This window comes from Miscanthus floridulus, chromosome 1 (assembly GCF_019320115.1).
Source record: "Miscanthus floridulus cultivar M001 chromosome 1, ASM1932011v1, whole genome shotgun sequence".
In the NCBI taxonomy this organism is placed as follows: domain Eukaryota; kingdom Viridiplantae; phylum Streptophyta; class Magnoliopsida; order Poales; family Poaceae; genus Miscanthus; species Miscanthus floridulus.
The window spans coordinates 29,005,014-29,013,716 of record NC_089580.1 but is presented as its reverse complement, the minus strand read 5'-3'; the positions used below and the strand labels follow the sequence as shown (position 1 = coordinate 29,013,716).

Sequence of the window (8,703 nt, the reverse complement as noted above, 5' to 3'; positions counted from 1 at the left end):
TTACTCTGGTGACCAATGGGTCGACCCAGCATTCGCCACGTTAGCTGTACAAGAGAGTACGAGATGTCAACAGTACTGTGTATATGCAAGCAAATTAGGACACTAACAAAACTGCTACATGCAATGTAAGGAATCTCTCTCAAACACAAATGTTTTAGTAATAAAAAAGAGAGTACGAAATGGCAAATAAAGTTCAAATTATTAGACTACTGAACTATGCTAGCTTATGGGTCAAATGTCAGTTCTGAATTGAACTCTGAAACACTGCTACACCAAACACTCCTGTACTGATCTCTGAAGAACATTGCAGCATGTCAGTTCTAGTAGATGCATAAAATGCACAGTCCGATGGCAAGACCCACTTTCAACTGAATAGCTTGTGGCCGCCAAATGGTACAACATCTGTTCAAGTTATTATATTATTGTACCATGTAGAGCAGTCTTGCCCCCTTCTCAGCCTGTTCAGCAATTAGAAAGTCGAACAACCCCCTTCTCCTGCCCTCATCGATACATGACTTGATCGATTTGCGACCCCTAAAACAACCCTGGTAATGTAGAGTTCGTTCGTCGATCGACTCACGAACAATAGCTATCCATTCTCTCCGTGTACCGTACATCGAGAGCAGGAACCCAGAGACTGCGAGCAATCACGTGAACCAGCCAAACTAGAGAATGACGAATTGGATGAAACTTTTTTTATAACAAATTGGATGAAACTTTGGCACCTGTTGTGATGTTCTGGAGGGGAATTTGTCTAGATGGCACCGTCGGGTCAGCACGAGCTAGGGAATCGTCGAATCGGATAGTCTTCCATCGCCTCTCCGAGCTCCCACCGGTCGCCGCCACGATCCCCTTGCCTGCCTGATTGAGACGACAGACGAGGCAGCGAAAACTTTGGCGGCACGATGGAGAGGCCAGCAGGGAACCGAGCGTCAGAAGCGGCGTGGCCACGTGGGGGAAGCGGAGGGTTGCGTGGGCTCTCTGATCCTGATGGGCTGAATGCTTTCAGCCTAGAAGGCCTCCAGTGTTCGAGTGGAATGGCTTCTTGGGCTTCATGTTAGAAGGCGAATTATGAAGACTCTAGTGGCTGTGAAGAGAGGAATCGGTTTGACCCAGGTAATCAGGCTGCGCTGGGCTCGATTGACATTGGGCTTCTCTGCCACGCTGCGGTTCACAAATCACATGTACATTTCTAGTGAAGTTTGGACCAAAATATCGAGAGGCACACAAAGATACAATCTGCCAGTGATAAATTTATCTCTAGACACGAAATGAATAGGTAAATTTTGCTCACGGGCAGTATTCTTGTGTAGGATTTACTGATGCACACCACCAATGTTTGAATTTATCTAATACCATTATAGGGTGTGTTTGGTTTGAGCAATGGGGTGGTTCATCATCTTCTCACTCCTCACTCCTTGTATTTGGTTTGTGGAATGGAATGAGTTGATCCATCACCACCTCATTCCTCACAAGCTAATAATTAGTATATGCATGATGAATGAGTTGGCTCTACCAAAATTCATGGGATGAACTCATGATGCATCACCTCATGATGCATGGGGTGACTCCACAAACCAAACACACCCATAAAGCTTGAATCTTCATCGGTAGACACCTCAACAATTAAAATAGTCATTTATTCAATAGCCGAGAGAGGGAGGATTATGTCCTCACTCTATCTTATTCCTCCTCTCTCTACCTTCTATGTTGTATCTTATGACCGATTTAAATTGGTGGAGCTGGAGCACGCAGCATTGGGGTGGCTACCATATTGGGGTCACTGAGGTAAACGAAGGGTGAGAGATAGAAGGTGTGGACCTTGCAGGCGAGGCAGCACGATGGACCTTGAGAACATAGAGGGGAAGTAGATAGAGTGAGATAAGAGGCGATAGTCACCAAATAGGAACTTCAGAAAATCCATGAGCCAGTTTTGTCCATGTAGATCTCAACAGAGATGGAGGCACATAAGTCATCGGCGATTGAGGCTTCACACACGCAATAGAGGAGGCATTTGTGCCGCACCAGGTTGAGACCGCTCATGGCTTCCCTCACCCTCCTCTTCTACCTCTTCCTCGTCTCACTTCTCGCCGTCACCCAGTAGATGCCCTCTTTCGCCACTAACAACACGGCCTGAGCAATAGAGCATCCTTTTTCTCAATGATAGTATTTTTAGGATACAAGTTGTCTCACCACCCTCAGGCCTCAAAGCCTAGAGCGCTTAAGGTCGCGTCGTTATTCAACCATTAAGCAAAGGATGTGTAGCTTACAAATCACGAGGGTACAACTGTCGATGCGGGACCCATGGGATACACCGCAAGGAAGAGAGGAGGTCTAGTTTGATTAGGATTCCTCCCATGTAATCCTAGTAGTAATACTACCCTGTAATCCTACTAGGACTCTACATTGTAAACAGACTAGGACTCTGGCCTCCTGACTATATAAAGAAGGGCGGAGTTCCTAGACACATAACACAACGCAACACTTTACAATCAATCCAACGCAAAGGCTAACGCCGACTGGACATAGGGCTATTACTCGATCACGGTCGAGGGCCCGAACCAGGATAAATCGACTGTCTCTTGCGTTTAACGTCGAGTTCTGCATACGCCGAAGCCCGAACAAACTGCCTCGGGTACCCCCGTGGCAGGCTATCGGTGGCGAAACATCGACAGCTGGCGCGCCAGGTAGGGGCTTTCGGCGCAATTGCGTTCGAGAGCTCGATGGACCTCAAGATCAGCTTTCGCCACAACTCTCGTCGGCCCTCGTCAACAACTCGCTGCAGCTTTCATCGGCTCTGGTCGACAACTCACCGTGCTCACTGAGGCATCATTTGTCCAGAAGCAAACAAGGATCACCATCCGAACTACAATGACATGCAAGCCATGCAAAGCCGTTGTGATTTGCATATACTCGTACAAGACCTGCAGCTGCTCAAACGGCACGAACCAAGTAGATCTAACTCAGGCTCGGTCTGGCTACATCAACTCATCCAGCTACATCAGGTCGCTGTAAGCCTTGACCACACATGATGGATCGCGCCGATCACGACCTGCATCAACATCCAGATTGACCAGCCTGTCCAAGGGTCAGACGTATCTCACGTGAAGCACGTCAGATCCGACTACGCCAGGGCCGACTCTGACCCTGTCCCGCCGAGTCCCAGTACGCCGGGGCTGAGTCCGTCCCCTTTCCGCCGAGTTTGACTACAGTGTCGACTCCGACTTGGCTCCATATCAGAACTTCCAAGTGCAGCAGTCCCGCGTCATCAAGTCCACCACGTCGAGGAGAGCATTAAGACATGCAAACTACCAAAATTTGCATGTACTCACGAGGCGCACATGTACAAACAAGCTACAGCACCATGCGTGCTTCGTGATCCAGCGAGCAAGCAACAACCGACTACTCGGCCGCGGCAACCGACTACTTGTCCACGATGACCGACTACTCGGCCACCAAGGTCAAGATGACGCCCGGGGGGCTTATCACTTCACAGCACGCCGACTACTTCACGCGGCCGTCAATCAAGCTAAGTCATGGTTTAATATTTTTTTAAATATTCTTTAATCATCATATATCTTCGGATATTATCCATATGCCTCCGCGGCTCTACTACATTTGCATCCCCGACTACTAAAGTCTTCTCTTAACGGTTGTTAATTTACCTGGGTTGCTGAGGCCTTAATCCGTGAAGCCTACTCGCCGAAAAGGTGCGAGAGGTGTTTAAACGTAACAAGCTACCTACCTAGAGAAATTACATAGCCTAGTAAGAGCAAGACGCGAAAAATTTTAATATGCATTTTATAATGTCTTCTCTTAACAGTTGTTAATTTACCCGGGTTGCTGAGGCCTTAATCCGTGAAGCCTACACGCCGAAAAGGTGCGAGAGGTGTTTAAACATAACAGGCTACCTACCTAGAGAAATTACATAGTCTAATAAGAGCAAGACGCGAAAAAATTTAATATGCATTTTATAATACTGAGACATACTTCCAACTTGATATCTTGTATATCAATTATTACATATTTTCGTATGATTACTTTGTAGGGAACCATTTTCTGGACCACGTCATCAAATAAGGAGCTCACCCACCGCTGGCTGTCTTACTTGGCAAGATCCTACATATCCTCAGAAGAGATTTTCAGTTCTTTGAACAACTCAGATTTAAGACCCTCCAACTTTTTGTTTTAAATAGCAAAAGGTTCGGAGGCTACACTCAGTGAGTGCACTTTTTCTTCAAAAAAGCGCACATCACTCTCAAAAAAGCACCCACCACCCGAAGATCCCAAGAAGCGCTACATGGTTTCACTCAAGAAAGCACTCGGGCGACGCTTGTTCCTGCTCGGCAAGACCTGGAGGAACAAGACAAGGCTTCCGGAGTTCAACCATGAAGTGCTCGGGGGCTTGTCGATGCAGGACCCATGGGATATACCGCAAGGAAGAGAGGAGATCTAGTTTGATTAGGATTTCTCCCATGTAATCCTAGTAGTAATAATACCCTGTAATCCTACTAGGACTCTACATTATAAACCGACTAGGACTCTGGCCTCCTGACTATATAAAGGAGGGCGGAGTTCCTAGACACATAACACAACGCAACACTTTACGATCAATCCAACGCAAAGGCTAACGCTGACTGGACGTAGGGCTATTACTCGATCGCGGTCGAGGGCCCGAACCAGGATAAATCGACTGTCTCTTGCGTTTACCGTTGAGTTCTGCATACGCCGAAGCCCGAACAAACTGCCCCGGGTACCCCCGTGACAAGCTATCGGTGGTGAAACATCGACAACAACCTTAACGTCTAATAACAAAATTCATTGAAGAAGCTACTATAGGAGTGGGACAAGATAGTAAAACATGTGATGAGGACACTTGCTAATTTATTTTCACTAGAGTATGAACCATGTGCTAAGCCATGTAATTATACGGTCACGCGGCTAGTTCTCTCCAACCCTATGGATCATCACCGTCTGCTTTACTTGTTTTCCTACTCCAGTAACCCAGTTCGTTTTGAAGATCTGAACTCTGAAGCAGTTTTGACCCTCCCTACATGTAAATGTAATCCCACCGATCCATCGAGTTCAATCAGTTCAAGTTGCAGCCGTTGCCAACGTCTCTGGAGCCGTGGAGCTGCCATGTGCCGACACCCACCGTTTTATTTAATAAAAAAATCAAAAAGTAATAATAATCCCCTCCAATCCAACGCAACGCCGCCGCTCCAACGGCTAGTTGCCCAGCCTGCCGACCCTCCACCCGCTCAAACTCCCCTCTGCGATCTCAAATTCATCCAGCACCCGCGCCACCAGGCATCATCTCAGATTCTCAGCCCAAGCACCGGCACCTTGCCGCCGCCGCCGCGCCAGCGAGCTCAGCTGCCAGCTCGATCGCCCGCCGGCCGACCCCGTCGAGGATCAAAAAAAAAACTCCATGGGGATCCTGTCGAGGCACCCGGACCACGAGGAGGAGGAGGAGTACGACGATGCCCTGTTCTACGAGGACATTCAGGCGCCCAAGTTCGTTGACTTCACCGCGCCCGACGCCGGCAGCCCCGACGACGACCCCGCCTGGTTCTGCCTCCGAGTCGGTAAGTGATCGACAAACCCCCTCGCAAGTCGTCTCGGTTCTTCGCTGCGTCGCGGGTTCTGCGCTAGCGAAGGGTCCTGATCTGTGCCGTGGCACGCAGGTTGCGACCAGAACCATGAGCAGGTCGATCCGGAGGCCCTGGACAGGAGCTTCTTTATGCGGGTTTGTCCCCTTCTCTCTCCCATATCTCAATCAACCTAGGGTACAACGCGAATGTCGTCGATTGATCAATGGTGGGATGCTAATTGACAGGTCATGGCGGCGAGAAGCCCCAACGTGCGGCTACAGAAGGCTATCAGCAGGGAGAACCAGAGGTACGGTACCGACAGCATCCACTTGAGCTGGATGCTCCATTTGAACTCTACAGTCTTAGAGTCAGATTTATATCCCGGGTTCTAATTTTGTTGCAGCTCGATGCTGAAATGCCCGCACTCTGCGCCGCCGAAGCCTCCGAGGGCTCGGTTCGCGAGGCTGAGCGCGGAGACGGAGGCCGCGGAGAAGGCACCGGCGAAGCCCAAGCCAAGGGTCGAGCGGATCTGCGCCCTGCGAGCATCCCCAATCCGTACCAAGGCTGCGAGGGTCGAATGTCCCAGCGAGAGGAAGAAGGCACTGACGACGCCGCGGACCAAGCCCGTCCGGCCGAGGCCGGAGCTGTTCCACAGCGTGAAGCACCAGAAGGAGCCGTTCGCCGCTGCAGCCAGGAAGGGGACGGTCGTCAAGGCTCTGTTCATGAGCACGCCAAAGAAGGAGCCGGTCCAGACGCCGGCGGCAGACAAGTGCAAGAAGACGGTGTCCGAGGCCTGTTCCAAGCCGAGGAAGCTGAACTTGGCGTGCCGGGAGGTGCCGAGCAGGTACATGAATCAGCAGAAGAATCCGAAGGCTGCCAATAAGGGCGAGGAGACGACGGTGGCCAAGAGCGAGAAGCGGGGGCAGGAATCCAAGATGAATGCCAAGAAGAAAATTTTAGGACGCTCAGTGAAGTGTGCTAATGCCGAATCTGATAGAAAGAACCGAAATGGTTGCAGCAGCACTGTTGCAGACGAGAACTCACTCGCAGAAACTGCTAGCTCCGATCAGGAAAGGAAGGTGGTGCTGCAGGAATTGAGAATTGAGGTGGATACATCGCGATCTGACAATTTCGATGACAATAAGGAGAATCTGTCGAGTGCTCCGACTGAAGAAGCATTGGACAGTTCACATTCTGAAAGTGAAAACAGACAGTTGGAGAACAATGAGAATGTTCCTCTGAAGGAGAATGTTGCTCTGAAGGTAAGCGCGTGTTTAGTTCCACCCCAAATTCCCAAAAAGTGCTACAGTACATATCACATCGAATGTTTATGGCCCGTGCATAGAGCATTAAATGTAGACGGAAAAAAAAACTAATTGCACAATTTGGTGGGAAATTGCGAGACGAACGTTTTGAGCCTAATTAGTCCATGATTGAACACTAATTGCCAAATAAAAACGAAAGTGCTACAGTAGCCCCAATTCCAACTTCTGGACCTAAACACGCGCTAACTATGACCGTGAATTGATGGTACTGAAAAAGAAATGGAGCTTTTTTCCTGCAGTTCGGGTGTGAACAACCTGCCATGCTGTTGTGGATCAAATGCAGGTGGCTAAATTGCAGAGCAAAGTGCATCAAGAGCAAGCAGGAAAGCTCAAGAAAACTACCAATCCTAGGCCATTCAGGCTAAGGACTGATGTGAGTTTCTACACCCTCAGATTCTCATTGTACTGCAGTATTAGTTACTAGTAAAAAATATTTGCCTCTCACTGGTCCATTCTCTATAGGAAAGAGGAGTGCTTAAAGAAGCAAAAACAGAGAAAAGGCAGCCGTTCGCTGAGAATAACTCCATGGCAGTACTCAAGGATTCGAATAGAGGAGTGACGGTAAGTTCATCAGCTTCTAGACGCCCAGCATTTTCAAGTTCCAACAGCCAGGTCGCTGACTGCTCTGTATGTTTGCAATACAATGCAGCAAATGGACAAACACACCCATGGCAAGGGACGAGACAAGCCGACCTGCGGCAAGAAACAGGTGAGCATTGATGCTGCCAAACATTTCAACTCGAATTCAAACAAGTACTGGAGTTTTCATGCTGATCTGTGCTTACCATATTGTTCAGAAGAAACAAAGCACCCAGATTGTAACGGGTCAGCAGCAGCTAGGTGAGTCCAGGCCGGCCTTCAACAGCATCCAATGCAAAGCTGTGAAACCGCAGACAGTTTCTAGGGTTGCTGCATCATCATCAACACGAACAACCAAAACAGCAAGGTTTGCAGGACTCCTCGCTGAGTTCAAACAATCTAACTTTCCGTTCCACTTCCACCCCTCACGCCTGACATAACATTTCACTTTCCGTTTGCGCAGTGGCCTTATGGCACCTTCCCGGGTTGGGAAGGAGAGGAAGGCTACCGTGAAACTGTCGAGATTCCAAACAACAGTTGCTTGAGTTCGTGCAGGATCAGGGAGAGAGGAGACTGTTGACAATGGTTTTATTGTCTGCTCCAACGACGAGTTCTGTATTTACGGCGTCGAATTCGTTTTCTGGATTTTGTTGACTTATGTACACTGATCATTTCTTTTCTGCGAATCATGTGGTGGAATTCCTCTACTTTGTTACTGCACCACAACCTACCAAACAAGATTCTTTCTGTAACATGTTTCGGAATTGATTCTTTTTTTTTTCGGAATTGATTCTTTCTGTAACTTAAACTGGGAAAAGGAGGCCCGGCCCATGAGGAGACATTTTTATTTAGCTGTGTGGACTAGGAGCCATTTTATCTCAGTATCGTGTTGCCCTTGGCTCCTTGTTCTGTGCGGCTTGCGTCCCATTTCCATTCACGTACATGAACAAGATCCAAATCGTCACAGCACAAATTCAGGAAACTAGTCCATCAACCCGTGCTGTCACACAGGTTAAATTATTCGACATGGGCTAACTTTGAGAATACTTCAGCAATAGAAAACCATGTTTAATATATGTTTTAATAAAAAAAATACTTCATTCAGTTAACTTTTATTTGAATCCAGAGTTATAGAAATGTTTAGAATTGGCATTGGTATGTCTGAGAGAGATTGCCGTGGTATTGCTAATAGTGTTCATTAATTT

The 8,703-nt window shown here is 48.2% G+C and overlaps 1 protein-coding gene across 1 annotated transcript; it reads left to right on the top strand.

Annotated features, from left to right (window-relative positions):
- Window positions 1–5,278: 5,278 nt before the first annotated feature.
- LOC136477099 (uncharacterized) lies at window positions 5,279–8,264 on the top strand. Its single transcript, XM_066475124.1, has 9 exons — window positions 5,279–5,588; window positions 5,688–5,749; window positions 5,840–5,901; window positions 5,998–6,856; window positions 7,203–7,292; window positions 7,382–7,480; window positions 7,569–7,628; window positions 7,717–7,865; window positions 7,962–8,264. Exons 1-9 carry the CDS (start codon window positions 5,432–5,434, stop codon window positions 8,041–8,043), a joined length of 1,620 nt encoding a protein of 539 aa, XP_066331221.1. The 5' UTR covers window positions 5,279–5,431; the 3' UTR covers window positions 8,044–8,264.
- The last annotated feature ends 439 nt before the right edge of the window (window positions 8,265–8,703 follow it).

Excerpts from the sequence above, each read along its gene's own strand:
- LOC136477099 (XM_066475124.1), top strand. The coding sequence starts at position 5,432 with ATGGGGATCCTGTCGAGGCACCCGGACCACGAGGAGGAGGAGGAGTAC. Across the intron at positions 5,750-5,839 it reads ACAGGAGCTTCTTTATGCGG|GTCATGGCGGCGAGAAGCCC; the intron begins GTTTGTCCCCTT and ends GCTAATTGACAG. Across the intron at positions 7,866-7,961 it reads CGAACAACCAAAACAGCAAG|TGGCCTTATGGCACCTTCCC; the intron begins GTTTGCAGGACT and ends CCGTTTGCGCAG.